A 20,896-nucleotide genomic window follows, 5' to 3' on the forward strand; every position below is an offset into this window, starting at 1 on the left:
ACACCCCTTTCACACCACCAAAAATGATAATCATTCAATGCCGTTGTTCGCTCTTCCAGTTCTTCAAGGGGGTCCCAACCTGCTTTCTATGCACCATTCCTGATCCAGCAGAACCTCCTGCTACTTTCCAGTGCAGATCTCCCTTCAATTACCAAAGCTGTCCTGGGCAAATGCTAATTCAGGATGAAAGCATCGTTTGCTAAGCATGATGGGACTGGGGGTGGTAGAAAGGGCCATCTTGTCGCTGGCAATGTCAGGCCTAGCCTGTACAGGAAATGCCAGGCGAGGTCTGACCCAAGATGTTTATGCTTACTGCAGGTGCTGGCCAAGGTCGACTGTAGCAACTGCCAACTTATGTTTTGACTCTGGACTCTGTGAATCTTACCTCAAGGGGAGGGGGGTTCTCATGGCATCCACTGCTTTTCATTTCATATATACCCTGTACCATGCTCTTCGTTCTCATTAGTGCCATCTTGAATATCAGCTGCTGTTAACCTGTAGATTTTCCAATAAATCAACTCTTTTGGATTATTTGTCTGTGGATGTTGTTTATGGGATTGTCACGGGGCTAGTGCTCACAGGCAACCCCATAGGGTTTTCAAGGCAGGAGACATTCAGAGATGGTTTGTCAGTGCCTCCCTCTGCATAGCAACCCTGGACTTCCTTGGTGGTCTTATGGGGGGGGGAATCAATAAATTTACCAATTCTCAATGTAGTTATCTCCACATTAAAAACAAAACAAAACCTGACCATTAACAAGTCCCTGCAGATGGTAAATCACATGGCAGTGTCAGGGAGTTCAAATATTTTGTGATCCTGATTCTACTGGGCTCTTTAGAAGAAGAGCTGGTTTTTATACCCTGATTTTCTCTACCTTTAAGGAATCTCAAACCAGCCTTCCCTCCCCCTCCCCACAACAGACACCGTGTGAGGTAGGTGGGACTGAGAGAGTTCGGAGAGAATTGTGACTAGCTCAAGGTCACCCAGCAGGCTTCACGTGGAAGAGTGGGGAATCAAACCCGGTTCTCCTGATTAGAGTCCGCCGCTCATGTGGAGGAGTAGGGAATCGAACCCGGTTCTCCATATTAGTCCACCACTGCTAACCACCACACCACGCTGGCTCTTATCTTCGTTTCATGTCCATGGTGTCCTTTAGGCGCAGAGACCAGCCCGTAGTGAGGATTGTCTCACAGCACCATGATTGCACTAAAGGGGGTTGTTTCTCTGAATGCATCCCATTTCTACTCTGTTGCCCAATTAGTCACACGTCAACCTTTGTGTATCGAGAGCTGGGCTGTGGCTAAACTATCGGTTTTCTTAACTTCCAGTATAAAGTTGTTTCCAACTTCACGAACCCTCCAATTGCTCTCACAGTGGGAATCCTCGCGTGGTCTCCAGTTTCGTCAGCCCTTTTTTGCACAATAAATCTATGGCTCTTCAGTCTTTTACTGTGCTTTGTCCTCCACTGGAGACAGCTTATAAACAGTTTGTGACCGAAATCAGCTAATAGTCTATTTACAAAGCATAGCTGAACATTTAGCCTTTATTATCTGCACCCCCTTGGCTTTTGTAGTGAGGCAGTTCAACTGCAAATACCTTGTGAGCGTAAAGGGAGGAGGGGAAAGGAGCCACTGGCCTTGGAAATCGGAAAAAGCCCCCAAAGGGTCAGATCTCTCCTCCCCCCCCCCGCCCACAGGCACAGGAAGGTGCCAAGGGCTGGGCATGTGTTTCATTCCACCGACAAACATTTCAGAAAGGAGCACAGGGTCATAGAATCATAAAAGTTAGAAGGGACCACTAGGCTTATCTAGTCCAACCCCCTGCACAATGTAAAGAATTCATTTGTATTTTCCAGTGACTCCTGTCTTCTCATAATGTGACCAAAGTAAGGCAGCCTCAGTTTAGTCATTTTAGCTTCTAGGGTCAGTTCAGGCTTGATTTGATCTAGAACCCACTGATTTGTTTTTTTTGGTGGTGCACAGTATCCATAACACTCTCCTCCAACACCACATTTCAAAGGAATCTACTTTCTTCCTGTCAGCTTTCTTCATTGTCCAGCTTTCACACCCATACATAGTAATAGGGAATACGATGACATGCATTAACTTGATCTTGGTTGCCAGTGACACATCCTTACACTTAAGAATCTTTTCTAGCTCCTTCACGGCTGCCCTTCCCAGTCTCCATCTCCTTCTGATTTCCTGGCTGTAGTCTCCTATTCTGAGCCAATTCCACCTCCCTTCCACCCCCTTTTGGCACACTCTGCTTGTTGCTAGTTTGCCTCTGAATCAATTGCAAGGAGCCCTAGAAGGTCAGGCCAGCCCATGGTTAGCACTCGGATGGGAGACCACCAGGGCGGAGACAAAGAGGCAGATGATAGCAAACCCCACCTCTGCTCAATTCTTGCCTTGAAAAACCTTGCGAGGCAGAACTTCATGGGGTCACCATGATGCAACAGCACACTTTACCTTATATTAGTAAAGTTGTCTCTGCGATGTGTACCTTCCTAGAGTCCATCCCATCTTTTGAAGTAAGGGCATGACTCCCCTGTGACTGCCGGAAATGGGGGGAGACATCAGAACATAGGAAAAGCCCTGCTGGATCAGACCAAGGCCCATCGAGTCCAGCAGTCAGTTCACACCGGGGACACCAGGTGCCTCTGGGAAGCCCACAAATAAGACAGCGGCAGCAGCATTATTCTGACTGCATTCCACAGCACCTAATAAAATAGACATACTCCTTTAGCACCCGTATCTTAAGAACGTAAGAAAAGCCCTGCTGGATCAGACGAAAGACCATCAAGTCCAGCAGTCTGTTCACACAGTGGCCGAACAGGTGCCTCCAGGAAGCCCACAAACAAGATGACTGCAGCAGCATTCTCCTGCCTGTGCTCCACAGCACCTAAGATAGTAGGCATGCTCCTCTGATCCTGGAGAGAATAGGTATGCATCATGACTAGTAGCCATTTTGACTAATAGCCTTTGACTACTCCATGAACATGTCCACTCCCCTCTTCAAGCCTTCCAGGTTGGCAGCCATCACCACATCCTGGGGCAGGGAGTTCCACAATTCAATTATGCGTTAAATTGGTGACCCAATCAGAAAATACAAATACAGTGCCCTCCAAGATTTGCTTCTCCATTTGGAACGGCAGGACAGAACAGGAAATAAACCAAGGAAAACATGGAACTGGTTTCATAAATGCTATTTACCAGTACACCAGAGACTGGTTTGGTAGCTTGGAACAATAGAATCTACACTTTGTACAATAGATTACATTAGCATAGGACAGGACAAGATAATGAATTCAAACCACCTGGCTGCATGATATTGCTGGAGATGGCTTTTGTAACTTTATCATGTCATTTCTGAATTGGCGCCCTGTGAGGAGACAAGCAAGCGATATTTACAGTCCTGTCATATTGGTAGATTTAAAAGCAAAAAGAAATTACTGCTGGGCAGGACGAGTATATCACAGAGGAGACATTAACCACATCTTCATTTGCCTTCGAAAGCGTTCAGCGGGTCTTCAAAAGTACTTGGTACTCTGGGTTCAGGTTTCGCTCCTGACGGCATCTGAACAGGTTGGGTCTTTTTGGTCCGTGACTTGGACTGGCTATTAGGCATGAAGATATCATCTAGGGGGGAGGGAAGATGTAGAAAAATCAAAGCAGGCCCCAGCGAAGGTCAAGAAACAGTGAAAATGCAGAGGGAGGGCATATGTGCAGAAGAAGAAGAGTTGGTTTTTATATGCTGACTTTCTCTACCATTTAAGGAAGAATCAAACAGGCTTACAATCTCTTTCCCTTCCCCTCCCCACAACAGACGCTCTGTGAGGTAGGTGGGGCTGAAAGAGCTCTAAGAGAGCTGTGGCTAGCCCAAGGTCACCCGGCTGGCTTCATGTGGAGAAGTGGGGAATCCAACCTGGTTCACCAGATTAGCCTCTGTCGCTCATGTGGAAGAGTGGGAAATCGAACCCAGGTCTCCAGATCAGAGTCCACTGCTCTAAACCACCACTTTTAACCACTACACCATGCTGTGCCCAAACCAATTCTAGTGCTTGTGAACAGAAGAAGCATGAGGTCACGTACTGAATCGACTGGACCTTTGCCCAGAAAATCAAGACCAGGTCGATTGTGTGGAAAATAAATAAATCAAGAGCAGGCCGATCATGTGGAAAAGCCCGCTGTCTCTATGGAAAAATATTCATCCGTTCATATCACCTGGACGGTCTCCTCCCTACCACTGAAGGCTCTGGCAGTAAAAAGGTGGGATCCAGTACATGTCTTTGGAGAGTCAAGCTATTTTTTTAAAATTGAGGTATGTACATTGTTTTTTTTAGACATAATTCTATTGTACACTTAATAGACTACAGTATAATGTAAACATAACTTTTATATGTACTGGGAAACAAAAAAAAATTGTGCAACTCGCTTTATCGCAATATTCGCTTTATGGTGATGGTCTGGAACCAAACCTGCAATATGTCCGAGGACTACCTGTATGTAGAAACGACCATGAGAGAGAACCACAGGCCCCATCTGCGAATTTGATGCCTTACCCGTGTCCTCATCAAATATGGATTTTGCTTCCACTTTCTTCTTGGTGCTCTTCTCTTTCGGCTTTACGGCAAGATCGGCAAAAATGTCGATGTCGTCATCAAACAGGTTGGCTTCCAACTCTTTGGCTTTGACAGGCGGGAGCTTGACAGCTTCTGAGGAAAAGATATCATCCTGGAACGATGGAAGAAGACATCAGTACACAGGTAGTATATAACCTGAAGATACAGCAAAGGCTAATAAAAGTTTTTATTGGAAATGCTGGAAATGCCAAAATGCTGATGCAATATTTATTGTATGTGGCAGACTTGTAAAAAAGCAAGAATGGATCCAGCACGAACTTGACTTTCAATATTTTTTGCATTCTTTGTTCACACAGTGGCCAACAGGTGCCTCTAGGAAGCCCACAAACAAGATGACTGCAGCAGCATTATCCTGCCTGTGTTCAACGGCATCTAATATAACAGGCATGCTCCTCTGATCCTGGAGAGAATAAGTATGCATCATGACCAGTATCCATTTTGACTAGCAGCCACTGATAGCCTCAACCTCCACAAAAACATAAGGAAAGCCCTGCTGGATCAGACCCAGGCCCATCAAATTCAGCACTCTGTTCACACAGTGGCCCAACCAGGTGTCTCTAGGAAGCCCACAAGCAAGACAACTACAGCAGCAGTCATACAATAGGCATGCTCCTCTGATACTGAAGAGAGCAGGTGAGTTGAGCACCTTGCCAGCAAGGGAGGGGGGGGGTTCAAGCACGTCTGTGCCTCTTACATTTTTTTCCTAAATTTTACCTGAATGCTCAAGTTTCTACGAAACCACTTAATTCTCTGGCATCAGGATGCCACACCCTCTTTTTTCACCAAATGAGGAGCCAGCCTCTTTTCTCCTGGCCTGTAAAGCTGCTACGCAAGTAGGATCCACCTCTAAAGGAACCATCTTCCTTCCCCAGTTACCTCAAAAATATCTTTGATTGCAGGAGCCACCTCCGATGGAGGAGTGGGCTTGGAAGCTTTTCTTTTCAGAGGTTTGTTACCTCCGAAAAGATCCTCTTGGTTGTCTGGGAAAGAAATGGGGCTGGGTTTCTTCGATGGTTTCGCAGGCTTGAAGAGGTCTTCGCTTGAATCGCCAGGCAGCAACAAAACGGGCTGCCCCTCCCTGCCTTTAGGGGCTCGGCCAGATGGATTCTCCATTTTCGACTTGGCCTTGGGTTTCGAGGGTGCTTTGGATTCTCTGCCGTCATCAAAGAGGTCGCTGGATTCAAAGAGATCGTCTGGACCAGGCGTGGCTGTCGACTCAGGGCGGTCATCTGTCTTGTGCAGCTGGTTGCTGCTGCTGGTCGACTGAAGCAACTTAGCCTTCTCGCTGGCTCCCTTGGTACCCAGAGGCACCGGCAGCACGGAGCTTTCCACCAAGAGGCACGGAGGTGGGTCCTCAGCGTCACTCCCTTCCTTCTCACTGGACTTCTGAGCGGCTAAGCGCCTGGCGGTTTGGGTGGGCGGTCGACGCTTCTTCGTCATTTTGATTCGGCTCTATAATTACACCGGGAGATGAGAAACAAGCATTCTGTGTGTTTGTTTTGTTTAGATACCTCTCTTCCTTACTGAGCACAAGGCAGCTTATAACAGAGATAAAATACATAGAATCATAGAGTTGGAAGGAACCACCAAGGTCATCTAATCCAACCCCCTGCACAATGAAGAAAATTCACAACTACGACCCCCCCACACCCCCTACTCCGTGCCCAGAAAATGACAAAAAGAAAAAAAAACCTCCAGGATTCCTGGCCTGGAGAAAAATTGCTTCCTGACCCCAACGTGGTTATCGGCAAAACATAAAGACCAAAATTTAAAATCACAATTCAGGACTATTAGCAAACTTAACCAAATGTGGCCTTCCCTCTTATTAATACAATAGATTTTAGCTCAGAGGAGTAAATGAAGTATCTCATGTGGGAATGGAACCTTGGCTTACCTGTGAGGGTTCCTTCTCTACTGAGGGAGGAGGACATCTTCATCAGCGGGTCTTATCATCCTATGCTCAGGGAGGCAGGAGTTAAATTCTTCAAACCCTGTCCTCTGGCTAGGATCGCCCCCTGCTGGCCAGTTCGACAACTTCCCAAGCCAACTTAATCAGAGAACATCCTAACCCTAAGAGAAGGCAAAAAACGCTACAAACAGAAAAACCTTCCAAGAAAATGGTTAGTAACAATGAACCATGACTAACATGAAACATAGGGGAAATGGAATGGGAACAACTTTCCCTTTAACTCTTGATGCAGTCTACCGCTGTAGATCAACTTCGGCACATCTCAGTCACTCGTCGTATCTTCACCCTGGGCGGGCAAGATGTCCTCCTCCCTAAGTAGAGAAGGAACCCTCACAGGTAAGCCAAGGTTCCATTCTCCAACTGAGCTCGGAGGACATCTTCATCAGCGGGATCTTCAAAAGCTGTGTTTCCTTGGGTGGGTTAATCTTCTGATACGACGTGCTGAAGAACCCTTCTACCGAAGGCTGCATAGGATGAAGAAAAGGCATCGATCTTGTAATGCCTCCTGAAAGTAGACAGACTGGACCAAGTGGCAGCTCTACAAATTTCCTCGACTGATGCTTGCTTGTCAAACGCCGCCAAGGTAGCTGAGCTGCGGATAGAATACGCTGTAATTCTGCCCGGAACTGGAACACCGCTGTGTTGGTAACATAGCTGAATACACTGGCGTAAGCATCTACTAATTGCAGCATTGGACATCTTCATACCCAAGTTGGGGGAAGACACTGAAATAAACAAGGAATCCGAACGTCTCAGATGTTTGGTTCAACGCAGGTAAATTCGTAAGGCCCGTCGCAAATCGAGAGTGTGCCACACCCTTTCCCTCGGATGCGAAGGTCGGGGACAAAAGGATGGGAGATTAATCTCCTGCAGTCGATGGAATCTTGAATTAACTTTCGGGACAAATGATGGATCAGGTCGCAGAACCACTTTATCTGCATGGAAGACGCAAAGACCTTCCCTAGAGGACAGCGCTGCCAATTCCGAGACCCTTCTGGCCGACGTTACCGCCGTCAGAAAGATCACCTTCATCCTCAAAAGATTTAGAGACACCTCAAGGCCCGGAGTACCGCGTTAAGACGCCACATTGGGAATCTGTGCACCACCGGAGGTGTAGTCGCCGAAACCCCTTTAAGAAAGGTAACAATGTGAGGATGTCTTCCAATGGGAAACCCATCAAGAAAAGGAATTACTGTGGCTATGGCCGACACTTGTTTACGAAGTGTGGAGGCCCTCAAGTTCTTTGCCACTCCGTCCTGGAGGAACTCCAGAATGCTGCCTGTAGTCACGGCAAGTGGATCTAAGGAATTGCGTCCACACCACCAAGCAAATGTTTTCCAGGAAAAATTATAAATCCGAAACGTGGAGCTCTTCCTGGCCAATTGCATGGTGTTCACCACCTCCGGGGAGTATCCCAGAGCTAACAACCGCTGCCTCTCAAGTCCTAGGCGGTCAGTCGGAGCCAAGCCGGGTCCGGATGCAGAAGAGGCCCCTGATGTAGAAGGTCCTGTACCGGTGGGAGAGGCCACAGATCCTGCAGCGATAGTTCCCTCAGGGTAGGAAACCAAGGTCTTCGTGGCCAATGAGGGGCAATGAAGATGATATGTGCCCTTTCCTGTCTGACCTTCTGAAGAGCTGGAAACTGTCTATTAGCCATAGGTTTCTCCCACTCAGCCCTCAAAAGGTTTTCAAAGTATTCAGGAAAAGGGACAACCTGAGACTTAGATCTTAATCTAGCAAAGAATTAAGAATTCTTTATTTGCCTCTAAATATGGACTTGCTTTTAGAAGCCTCGATCTCATCATCTTCATGTAAATCTATGGCTGCCAGTACACTAGACAGCATAGCCTGGTAATCCTCTCCTGCAAAAAGGCGGGACTGCTGTTCCTGGGTGGGGTACCCCCTCTCCCTTTTCCTCTTCCTCTGAAGAGAATTCACCCTCCTCTCTATCACTTTCCATTGAAGAGGTGTCACCAGAGGCAGAAAGAGCTTTGCGTGCTGCCTTGGAAGTAGAAGCCAAACTGTCGCTTCAGTAACGTCCCCTGGACTTATGGCTAGACTGGGGGGATGTCACAGTGTTGGGGGAAGAGGCCCTGGATCCAACTATCTCCCTGAGGGAAGATTCCCCAGCCTGCGCGAACTCTTCCCTAAGAGCTTGCCTCAGCAGGTCAATTAGACCATGCTCCCCCCACCGGTTTTCCACCACCGAATTTAATTGAGTATGTAAAGCATTACCAGATCCTGGTTCCATGGCCTCTGTCTCTCGTGAAACTGTAGCCTCAGGATCCGACTCACCCTTGTCGCCCCTCCGGGCCAAACGGGGAGTTGCGGCCACCATTTTGGACTTTCGCACCCTCTTCTTCGCCCCCAGCCTTACTCTTTCTTTTGCCTGCTGCCGCCTCCGCGCCAGGCTGAATCGGCCGCTTTTCCTCGCCGCGTCATTTTGAAACTGCCCCCAGCGCTTGCCACTTCTTCTCCTCCCCGCGGTCTACTGAAGCTGCGCCGGCTGAAATCCGCAGGGAAAGCATCCCAACGACTTGCTCCTCGTCTCCAGACATGAGCTCATCCGTCGCCCGGTCCCCTTCTTCTGCCATTCTCCCTCAGGCGATATCGGGCAGACAAGTTGGTAAGATTGGAGAGGTGGGGGGGGGGGGGGGAGACACACGGGTCGACGGACGTAAGGAATGCGCGAAAGAGTAGATTGAAGCAAAAAAGGAGAAAGGCTAACAGTAGAGTTATAAACTAGGAATAGAATTTTGGACAGGATGAAGAAAAAAGATATTGAAGTAGATAGAAATATAGAAAGTTTACGGAGCTATTCACTAAACCTGCTTCTCCCTCTAAGGCAGGAGGAGAACTGGCCAGCAGGGGGCGATCCTAGCCAGAGGACAGGGTTTGAAGAATTTAACTCCTGCCTCCTTGAGCATAGGATGATAAGACCCGCTGATGAAGATGCCCTCTGAGCTCAGTTGGAGAAGGAGTCCCTCATAGTTTGTCACAGGTAGCTAAAAGTTTTTCTGTAGCGATTAAAATTCGCTCAGAAAAGGTGGGTTCAGTCAATAATTTTAAATCCCAAGTTATTAAAAGTTTGGCCATACTTTTGGGGGAGAGTATTCTATCTGGGTTTTATTAATTGTCTATTTTGCATTCATATTGTATATTGGTACTCTTTTACTGGCAATTGCTGTAATAATAATAAATGATAACGGAACCAAATGTGGCCCTAAATAAAACCATCTTCCAACTGCCTTCCAACTCAAGGGAGGGGGGCCAGGTGCATCTTCCTAGGGAGGTTGTTCTATATTTGTGGAGCTGCTACCGAAAATGCCCTCACTTGTGTACCCACCAAATGAGCTTCTTTGATTGATGGGACCAGTCAGGAGGGCCTCTCCTTGAAATCTTAATCCCCACACAGGAACATCTGGGAGAAGACGGTTGTTCAGATACATGGCTTGGGACCAGGGTAAGGCTTTAAAGCAGGGGGTTCCTAATGTGGTGACCACAGGCACCACGGCACCCGCTGAAGCCTTTTCTGGCACCTGCCAAGTGTTTTTAGGAAGAGGGCAGGGACAGATAGGGCTTTTGACCAGCGACGCTTCTGACTATTGTAGATTTGATTACAGTGAAGATTTTTTAAAACACTGCTTTGGGCAGCAGTTGCCACCACCCTGGGAAAACAGGTGGGAGAATCATAGCGTTGGAAGGGTCCACCAGGGTCATCTACTCCAACCCCCTGCACAATGCAGGGAATTCATAACTACCTCCCCCACCCCACCCCCAGTGACCCCTACTCCATTCCCAGAAGATGGGAAAAAAACCCTCCAGGATCCCTGGCCAATCTGGCCTGGAGAAAAATTGCTTTCTGACTCCAAAGTGGGGATGGGCACTACCCTGGGCATGCAAGAAAGGGCCACGAGAGCCAAGCATTGACGCAACCCTTCCTGCCCTCCCTCGCATGATCTGCCTAAATTCATAGAATCAGCATTGCTGACAGATGGACATCTAGCCTCTGCTTAAAAACCTCCAAGGAAGGAAAGCCCACCACCTCCCGAGGAAGCCTGTTCCACTGAGGAACCGCTCTGTCAGAAAGTTCTTCCTCATGTTTAGGCCGTAAACTCTAGAAAGTTCTAGAAAGAGCTAGCATATTCTTCTAATTTCTCAGGTTATTCCATCAATATTGGCATGAGTCAATTTACCTTGTTGGCATGATGTAAAGTGTCCGCTTGCACGGGAGAATCAAAGCTGATGCCCGTCTCCTCACTGTGCCCCAAGGCACGGATGGTTTGGGGGCGCTGCACCCCGCAGGGCTCTGGATGCGGCGGGGGAGGCTTCTGAGCCCTACCGGGCAGCAAAGCTGCCGGGTTAATATCCAAGCTGGCCTTAGAAAATGGATAGAGAGAAGATAGGGATTGGTCAGTAGCAGGTCAGGCCGGCAGAGGAGATGAGCAAGAAAAGTAAAGGAGAGAAGCCTGAAAAAAGCAGAGCTCATGACAATGGGACTGATTGAGAAACAATGCAGACAGACAGACGGGCGTGTAATTTGCTCCCCCCTCGGCCCTGACCGGAAATCAACCCCCTCTGCCCCAGAAGGAAATATGGCGCATCCTATTATGCAAGCAGTTTATGGAAATAAAAAGCTGTTATCTGCTAAGCTGAAGGAAAAAATGGTGTTTTGGAGAACCGCAATTAAGCCAGCAAGAGAAGTACACTGAAAGTTAAGATGTGGGGGAAAATAAGTTACTTGTAATTTTCCAATCCGAGACGCAGGCTCTTGAGGTTTACTTGAGGCAGGGCGGGTGGGTTCCTGCATAAAGTTACAGGGGACCAAAGTAAATCCGAGCGAACGAAACCTTCACACACTACAACTGTAATGGGGGAAATGCGCCCAAGCAGTACTGTAGCCACTGTGGTCACCTCTTGTCCCTGAGCCCCCGATCGACAGGGGGTAGTGACAGGGCAGGGGGGAGCTTGGATGCTGGATTGCTCCAGGAAGAATCATTTGTTTCAACCCAGCAGATCTGCTGCAGAAGCTTGAATAGTCTAGGGCAGAGAGGGGTCTTGATGTGGTGCCCTGTGGGCATCCCTGGGCTTGCCAAGTGTTTTTAGGAAGTGGGTGGGGCCAGGTGGGGCTTTTCCCCCCAGCAAGACTTCTGATTGGCTGTGCAGATTTTTAAAAACCTTGTGTAAGGTTCAGTTCAGACTGCCAAGTAAGAGGAGAAGGCTGGCTAGTGAAAAGCCCCTCCACATTTTTTTTAAATTCCCTGTACAGAGAAAACTAGCATGTTTGGGAGGAAAGGCACTAGAACTATTTTTCTGGCAAGTTCAGGGCACTTCTTGGGGTTCCCAAAACCCTCACACACGTGTGCTCCACTCTTCCCCTACATGGAAAGTGGGCCGGAAAAATGCCAAATCCTGTGCAACTGAGCAGAGACGTCTCTTGCATGAAGCGTCTTTCCTTTGCCAGAAGGAAAGAGAGAAAGAGAGAGAAAGAGAGAAAGAAAGAGAGAGAGAGAAAAAGAAAGAAAGAAAGAAAGAAAAAGAAAGAAAGAGAAAGAAAGAGAAAGAGAAAGAGAAAGAGAAAGAGAAAGAGAAAGAGAAAGAGAAAGAGAAAGAGAAAGAGAAAGAGAAAGAGAAAGAGAAAGAGAAAGAGAGAAAAAGAGAGAAAAAGAGAGAAAAAGAGAGAAAAAGAAAGAAAAAGAGAGAAAAAGAAAGAAAGAAAGAAAGAAAGAAAGAAAGAAAGAAAGAAAGAAAGAAAGAAAGAAAGAAAGAAAGAAAGAAAGAAAGAAAGAAAGAAAGAAAGAAAGAAAGAAAGAAAGAAAGAAAGAAAGAAAGAAAGGGCACTCTTCCCTGCCTCCCCATCACATCTGTTCAAAATATTTAGACAAAAACAGTAAGTACCAGCGGCTTTGAATTAGCAGAGCTGAAAAGACCATCCTCGCTGTCGTCCTCTCCGAACAAACCTCCTCCAGACGGAAGCTTCCCCCGGGGCTTTGGGATCTGAAATGAGGGCCACAGATGCAGGGGCACACCCACGATGTCTCTGCATACCTCCTTCTTAACACTGAAACGTAATCCTATCCCTTTATCACCAGCGCCGGCAGCTAACAGTGCAAAACAACTCTGGATTCTTTTTGCCTGCTGCCAAGACTCTGCTTGCAGCGAGAGCAGGAAGTGGGGGGGCTGACTGTACCACTATGGGGGGGCCAAGTTTCCAAGTGTACTGCTTCCGATGGCATATGGGGGCTTGGGCGAGCGAACACTGGTCTATGGGGGGGAGGGATCTCTATACCTTTAGTACACTGCCATGTCAGGGAGACACAACAGCCAGGCCCCCAAACTCTACACCGGAGGGAGGATCACATGAACACAGGAAGCTGCCTTATCGTGAATCAGACCATTGATCTATCAAGGTCAGTACTGCCTACTCAGACTGGCTCTCCAGGGGCTTAGACAATTCACATCACTTCCTACCTGATCCCTTTTAACTGGAGATGCCGGGGATTGAACCTGCGACCTTCTGCATACCAAGCAGATGTTCTACCAATGAACCATGACACCCACCCCATTAGAAGCTGTCTTCTACTGAACCAGACCATCAGTCTATCAAGGTCAGTATTGTCTACTTAGACTGGCAGCAGCTCTCCAGGGTCTCAGGCTGAGGTCTTTCCCATCAACTACTGCCTGATCCTTTTAACTGGAGATGGCAGGGATTGAACCTGGGACCTTCTGCTCACCAAGCAGCTGCTCTACCACTGAGCCATGGCCCCTCCGTGCTATGTACTTTGGCAGCTGCTATCTTTCCCCCTATATCCAAAGCCTGCTTCTTCAGTAGTCCCCTTTACTTGACTACATCCGTCTGACTGAAAAGACCAATTGGTTTCTAGAATTTCACTGCAATTGTGACTTGGCAGGGAAATAGACATAACTCTTAAGACCCATATTCTAAGGGGCGCGAGAACAAAACGTCAAAATATTAGAAGTAGAAAAGAGCAAGAGTCCAGTAGCACCTTAAAGACTAAGACAATTTCTGGCAGGGGTATGAGCTTTCGTGAGCCGCAGCTCACTTCTTCGGATACAGAATGTGGGGCCATCTGTCCTTAAGTAGAGAAGTGTGGATTCAGGCACCCCAGTAACAAAATAAATAACAGCAGCATGTAAAATGTCGTGATTGAATTAGGTGTGATATGCAGAGCGGTGGGAGGGGTGGAGCAATCAGCAGTGGTCATGAGACATGAACCCCAGGTCTCTGTTCAATCCAGAAGAATGCATTGCCTTGAGCTTCATTATTAGTTGTAATTCAGCGATTCTTGGCGAGTTTACCCTCTGTAAAGTTGGCATGCTACTGCAGTAATCAAAAAATTGTTCCTTCCACTTCTACTTTTTTGTTTGTTTCACAACCCAACACAAGAATCCAATTCTGTGCAACGTTTGTCGAGCGTTTCAAAAATAACCAACTGACCCCTTTCCTGTTGCTTGCAAAAAGGTCCACGTCCGGATCATTGTCTTTCTGCATTTTATGGCTGAACAGAAGCTCTTCGTCCTGGAAGACCCCTGTGCTTTTGGGACGAGCGCTCTTCTCTGGGGGCTGGAAAGGAAAATAAATCATAAGAACATAAGAAAGGCCCTGCTAGATCAGACCCAGGCCCACCAAGTCCAGCAGTCTGTTCACACAGTGGCCAACCAGGTGCCTCTGGGAAGCCCCAAACAAGACGACGGCAGCAGCATTGTCCAGCCTGTGTTCCACAGCACCTCATATGATAGGCATGCTCCTCTGAGACTGGAGAGAATAGGGATGCATTATAACTAGTTTCCATGTTGGCTAGTAGCCATGGATAGCCCCCTCCTCCATGAACATGTCCACTTCCCTCTTCAAGCCTTCCAAGTTGGCAGCCATCACCACATTCTGGGGCAGGGAGTTCTGCAATTTAACCACGTGTTGTGTGAATAAATGCTTCCTTTTCTCTGTTTTGAATCTTTCACCCTTCAGCTTCAGTAGATGATTCCGTGTTCTGGTATTGAGGGAGAAAAGCTTCTTCCTGTCCACTCTCTCCACACCATGCATACTTTTATAGTCTTCTATCAAGTCTCCCCTCAACCGCCTTCCTTCCAAGCTAAACAGCCCTAAGAGCTTTAACCACTCCTCGTAGGGCAGTTGCTCTAGCCCCCTGATCATTTTGGTTGCTCTTTTCTGTACCTTCTCAAGCTCTGCAATGTCCTTTTTTAAGGTGTGGTGACCAGTATTGTACACAGTATTTATTCCAAGGGAAGTCTGATACCAAGATGGCTTGATGCCTCCAGCGAGGAAGATGCAAGAGAGGTGCTTGTGGCAGCCTTCGAGCTAGGAGAGCTTTGCGCCCATTGCCCACAGAAGCAGCCTCACGGCCATCTTGCACGACACCCTATGCACCCCCTGCAGGCACCCCAAACACAGGGCACGGCCCAACTGAATGGAAAGGGAAAGCTCAAGGCCAGCCTTGGCCACCATCTGGGCCACCCACCGCCCCGCCCACAAACCCCCTGGGTTGCTCATCGTCTGCCACCTTTCCTTGTCTGGAACAGTATTTCGATTCTAATGATCTCTGCTTTAATGCGCCTGAAATGAGCAAGCGTTTAGCTTGGGGCAGTGGAGAAAATGTGAAACGTGTGCAGATATTGTCTACCAAAGGCTCTAGTGTGGACAGGGCCCATGCAGATGGGCCCTCTCTCTTCTCCCTTGTGGGTTGCCACTGCTCTGTTTCTTGTGAAGGAGGAGGAGGAGGGAGGAGGAGGAGCTGGTTTTTATATCCCAATTTTCTCTACCTTTAAGGAGTCAAAGCGGCTTACAATCACCTTCCCTTCCTCTCCCCACAACAAACACCCTGTGAGGTAGGTGGGGCTAAGGGAGTCCGGAGAGAACTGTGACTGGCCCAAGGTCACCCAGCAGGCTTCATGTGGAGTGGGAAAATCAACCCGGTTCTCCAGATTAGAGTCCGCCACTCATGTGGAAGAGTGGGGAATCAAACCCGGTCCTCCAGATTAGAGTCTACCGCTCTTAACCACTACACCACGCTGCTAGGTATATGGCAGAAGGCTGTTATGAGGGGATCCCAAGAGCACAAGAGAGCTCTTCCTGTGCCGCAAAGCCAAAAAGCACCAGAGGGAAACGTGCTGCTCGGCAGGCATCACCCCCAGAAGCAGCTCCTCAAAAGGTCTCACCTTCTCAATGTCCTTCTGGGTGCTTTTCCCAGCATCTGCCTCTCCGGTTTTCTCTTCGTCCTCAAACAAACTGAACACGCTTTTCGTCTTTCTCCTGGCATCTTTCTCCAAGGGGGACTGAGAACGAACACACATATTTAAACAATCAATTTCACCAACAGTGGAAACAGGATCTAATTCAATTCCAATTTTACCCCCACAGCTAAGAGGAAGAAAAGCTTCCTATTACCACTCGGACTTTGTCACGCCGATTCTAGTTTTTCTTTTCCGCCTTGCCTAGAACATGATAACCAGAAACTGGCCGATAAGAGGAAACAGCCCTCCAATACATAAGCAGACGCACAACTTTCCAAACGATTCCCTGAATTACAATTGCACCATTTTTGAATCTCTCACCCTCCAGCTTCAGCAGATGACCCCACGTTCTGGTTATGAGAGAGGGAGAAAAGCTTCCCCCTGTCCACTCTATCCACACCATGCATAATTGTATAGACCTCTATCATGTCTCCCCTTAACCGCCTTCTTTCCAAGCTAAACAGCCCTAAGTGTTTTAACCCCTTCTCACAGGGCAGTTGCTCTAGTCCCCCGATCATTTTGGTTGCTCTTTTCTGAACCTTCTCAAGCTCTGCAATATCCTTTTTTAGGTGTGGTGACCAGAACTGTACACAGTATTCCAAGTGTGGTCTCCCCATAGATTTGTACAAGGGCAGTGTGATATCAGCAGTTTTATTCTCTATTCCTCGTCTAATTATGGCCAGGATGGAATCTGCCACAGCAGTGTGGGGATTTGAGGCGGGGGCTTGCAGATAGAGCCATGCCTTGAGCAAGCCGATCAGCCTCAGCCAGTATTTCCACCCAAGCCTCCAATGCCAGCCTTCCCGCTAGCCACAGAGCAGGTTATTCCACAGAAACACCCTCTAGGTATTTATTTCAGAGGAGTTTGTCCTCACCTTCTCCGCCTTCTGCTGCTGCACTAGATCTTCTCCAGGACCAGGACCAGGGGCTGTGCCAGATTCATCCCAAGGCGTCGCCTTCTCCGTCACCAATTTTTTCTGAGATGTTTCCAGCAAATCCGCTTGCTCGCCAGAAGGCAAAGAGTCCGGAGTTTGCCCCTTTCCCTAAAAAATTAACAAAGCACGGTTATTTCAGTGGTGCAAGAGAAGCGGGCTGGCCGCAGCTGCGACAGCCTGCAAGAGTTTGGGTTTAGCCCTCAGCGGCGCGGCGGAATCTCTCATAAATCGGCAGAAGAAAGATTTGAGAAAGAGAGGCATTCAGACTCTGTGCCAGAGACTTTTAATACTCTGCTCTCCTACAATAATTTAAGAGATTGTCAGAACCTTTCTCCTAGAAGGTTTGCTCCAAAATGAGGCAAGACATTTACAGGATTACAACTCTGTTTAGGATTTCTCAATGCAGGGTTAAGACCACCAACGGAAGATTGGGGATTAATTTATGAACTGGGAAGTGTGTAGCTTTTCCTGGCCTTCCTACCCAACGCTCACTGAACATAAATGAAGAACAAGAGTTGGTTTTTATGCCGATTTTCTCTACCTTTTTAAGGAGAATCAAACTAGCTTACAGTCTCCTTCCCTTCCTCTTCCCCCAACAGATACCTTGTGAGGTAGGTGGGGCTGAGAGAGTTCAGAGAGAACTGTGACTAGCCCAAGGTCACCCAGCAGGCTTCATGTGGAGAGGGGAATCAAACCCGGTTTTCCAGATGAGAGTCTGTAGCTCATGTGGAGGAGCGGGGAATCAACCTGGTTCTCCAGATTAGAGTCTGTTGCTCGAGTGGAGGAGTGCGAAACCAAACTGTCTTCCCTTCCTCATCCCAGAACAGAAACCTTGTGAGGTAGGTGGAGAGAGTTCAGAGAGAACCGTGACTAGCCCAAGGTCACCCAGCAGGCTTCATGTGGAGGAGTGGGGAAACCAACCCAGTTCACCAGATTACAGTCCACAGCTCTTAACCACCACACCACACTGGCTCTCCCAGGCAGCATGAGATTACTTCAGATCCTTCTCCAATAGGGCATGTGATCAGCAGAGTAGATCGCCCATTCCTCAATTGGCAGAAAAAGGAAACATGCCCAATGAATGAGTCAGCTGAACTTCTTTCTGGAGAAAGGTTGCCTCAATCCTGAGTATTATATATTTCACTTGTTCAGTACCGTTACTGTTTGAATGCTGGATCGTGGCAGGGATGGTTGAATGTCAAAGAGAGAGTCCCCATTTACAGCATCTTCTTCAAAGAGGAGAGCAGCTTTTTGCGTTTTTCTTTGACTGTGGCAAAACAACAACAACCAAAGGTGTCAAATATTAGTGGCTTTTCGTTCCAGATGTAAGTCAGCTGCCTGGCTGTACACTACTTACCCCGCTCCCCCTACCACCTTAAATAAGGATTTCTTAGACAAACCATAATAAATCTGGTTCTAGATCAAATCCCAGAACCCTCCTAGAAGGTAAAATGACTAAGCTGAGGCTATCATACTTTATGAGAAGACCAGTCACTGGATGAGACAATCATGCTAGAAGGTGAAGGAAGCTGGAAAAGAGGAAGAAGAGTTTGTTTTTATACCCCGCTTTTCTCTACCTTTTAAGGAGTCTCAAAGCAGCTTACAATCACCTTCCCTTCCTCTCCCCACAACAGAAACCTTGCGAGGTAGGTGGGGCTGAGAGAGTTCAGAGAGAACTGTGACTAGCCCAAGGTCACCCAGCAGGATTCATGTGGAGGAGTGGGGATTCGGACCTGGTTCTCCAGATTAGAGTCCGCCGTTCTCAACCACTACGCCACGCTGGCTCTCAACATGAGATGGATTGACTCCATCAAGGAAGCTGCAGCCCTCCATTTGCACGAACTAAGCAAAGCTGTGAATGATAGGACATTTTGGAGAAAATGATTCACTGGGTTGCCATGAGTCGGAAGTGACTTGATGGCATCTTAACACACACAATGTGGCAGTCAATTTGAATAAGAAACTATTAAACTAATTTGAGCTCCTGGAAAGTGTTTTAGCTTCCTGTTATAAATACAACTTCTGTCCCCAGTGGGACATTCACTGCTTACTTCTGGACAGATTCTCTGAATTGTTTGGATTAAGAAATAACTGCACTTTTGGTTTACTATTCTATAGTAACTCCAGAGGTTACCGGTAACATTTAAATTTTACACGGTATTAAACATTGGCAGTTTCTGGAAGTACCTTCTAGACCTGTTCAACAACATTTTCGGTAGTTTGCCTTTTACCGTTTTCATAAATTACATTATCGTGGTCATGAAGCACTTTTCCGCATTTGCAGGTTGGGAAGTAGTTAACAGCCCCGAATTGGCAAGAAACAGCAGTTTTATGCCATTTTAGCAGGGACCATTTCTCCACCGGCAGCCAAACCAAGCTATGAGGGCCTGGACTTTAGCTTGTAAAGAATAGCACTGCAGATTTATGACACAAAAACTTTGCTCTTTTTGCTTAAAGGGAAAAAAATACTCTGCGTCAGAACAGCTCCCTCTCGAATGCTGCTAAAACAGACGCAGCCGCCTCCCCCCCCACCCGAGAGTTCCAGATACCAGACGCGTCACCTGTCTTTAGTGAGAGCAAACAAATCCTCCTCTTCCTCCTCAAAGAGACTCTTCTTGGGTTCGGTCACCGCAGCCTTCATAGCTTCCTTTTTTTGGCTGCTTTCAGAAGCAGGCTTGATGGATGCCCCAGGATTCCAGTGGTCCTAAAGACAAATAAATAAGATCCTGCCGTTATTGCCTTTCAGACAGCATATCACTTTCCTCAAATTGATGAGGTGAGCGATATAGTGTCACTGAATGCAAAGGAGGAGGAGGAGAAAGAAGAGGAGAAGGAGGAGAAGAAGAGTTGGTTTTTCTATGCCGACTCTTTATCACTTAAGGAAGAATCAAACTGCATCAAACCGGCTTACAATCACCTTCCCTTCCCCTCCCCAATACAGACACCCTGTGAGGTAGGTGGGGCTGAGAGAGTTCAGAGAGAATTGTGACTAGCCCAAGTTCACACAGCTGGCTTCATGTGGAGGAGGGGGGAATCAAACCCCGTTCACCAGATTAGAGTCCGCTGCTCATTCGGAGGATTGGGGAAACAATTCCAGTTCACCAGATTAGCCTCTGCTGCTCATGTGGAGGAGTGGGGAATCAAACCCGATTCTTCAAATCAGAGTCCACCACTCTTAACCACTACACCACACTGGCTCCCAGAGAAACGCCATCTATGCGTCTCTGAAGCAGAGCAATGGAAAAGGAGCATCCAGGGCCCATCAGCTCCAACAGCAAACAGCTTCGCATGAAGAGTAAACACTGGGCATGAAATGACGTCTACTTCAGCTAGCTGAGAATGGCAAAGTCACCCCGTTTGTCCACTCGTAACCTTTGCACTCCATACCTCTTCGTCACTGCTGAAGAGCAGGCGGGACGGTTTCTCCGGGGGTGGTTTGGACACTGGTTCCTTCACAGGCAAAAACCCAAAGAGTTCCTAAAAGACACCAAGAGAAGAATTCATTTGCTGCAATGCTTGGCAAGGTGGGTTTTCCAGGGAAATGCACATAGGAATGCTTTCCAATTTAAATATTTAAAATAATGTAAACAAAAGAAGAAGAAGAGTTGGTTTTTATATGCCGACTTTCTCTACCACTTAAGGGAGAATTATACTGGCTTACAATGTCCTTCCCTTCTTCACAACAGACACCTTGTGAGGTAGGTGAGGCTGAGAGAGTTCAGAGAGAACTGTGACTGGCCCAAGGTCACTCAGTAGGGTTTGTGTTGAGGAGTGGGGAATCAAACCCAGTTCTCCAGATTAGAGTCCACCGCTTTTAACCACTAATACCACGCTGGTTCAAAGGAGGCGCAAACACCCCACGGACAGGCCTGGGCCATGGACAAGGACGGGGGGGGGAGGTTTGTCCATGCTTCATACCCCGAGTTTAGCCCATCCTAACGTGATGAATTGCATCACAGCAGATCTGACAACGAGATAAACAGAGACTACATTTACAGTTGTGGGGTGCAAAATTTTCCACAGAAAAAATACAGCACAGGAAAACCTTCTGAGAAACTTTCTGCCTCACATTGCTAACAA

At 47.6% G+C, this 20,896-nt stretch overlaps 1 protein-coding gene across 1 annotated transcript in view; it reads right to left on the bottom strand.

Annotated features, from left to right (window-relative positions):
• Nucleotides 1–3,471: 3,471 nt before the first annotated feature.
• The window catches only part of WASHC2C (WASH complex subunit 2C), a 41,839-nt gene continuing 24,414 nt past the window's right edge, over nt 3,472–20,896 (bottom strand). Inside the window, exons 19-30 of the mRNA XM_056849292.1 lie at nt 20,204–20,293; nt 19,378–19,520; nt 17,972–18,083; nt 16,757–16,924; nt 15,807–15,923; nt 14,071–14,196; nt 12,510–12,608; nt 11,353–11,415; nt 10,808–10,990; nt 5,519–6,094; nt 4,562–4,733; nt 3,472–3,638 (exon numbers count right to left, since the gene is read on the bottom strand). Of these exons, the coding sequence (XP_056705270.1) occupies nt 3,499–3,638; nt 4,562–4,733; nt 5,519–6,094; nt 10,808–10,990; nt 11,353–11,415; nt 12,510–12,608; nt 14,071–14,196; nt 15,807–15,923; nt 16,757–16,924; nt 17,972–18,083; nt 19,378–19,520; nt 20,204–20,293 (1,989 nt within the window). The 3' untranslated portion in view covers nt 3,472–3,498. The remainder of the gene's footprint in view (nt 3,639–4,561; nt 4,734–5,518; nt 6,095–10,807; nt 10,991–11,352; nt 11,416–12,509; nt 12,609–14,070; nt 14,197–15,806; nt 15,924–16,756; nt 16,925–17,971; nt 18,084–19,377; nt 19,521–20,203; nt 20,294–20,896) is intronic.

The sequence above is a fragment of the Euleptes europaea genome, chromosome 5 (assembly GCF_029931775.1).
Source record: "Euleptes europaea isolate rEulEur1 chromosome 5, rEulEur1.hap1, whole genome shotgun sequence".
NCBI classification, from domain to species: Eukaryota; Metazoa; Chordata; class Lepidosauria; order Squamata; family Sphaerodactylidae; genus Euleptes; species Euleptes europaea.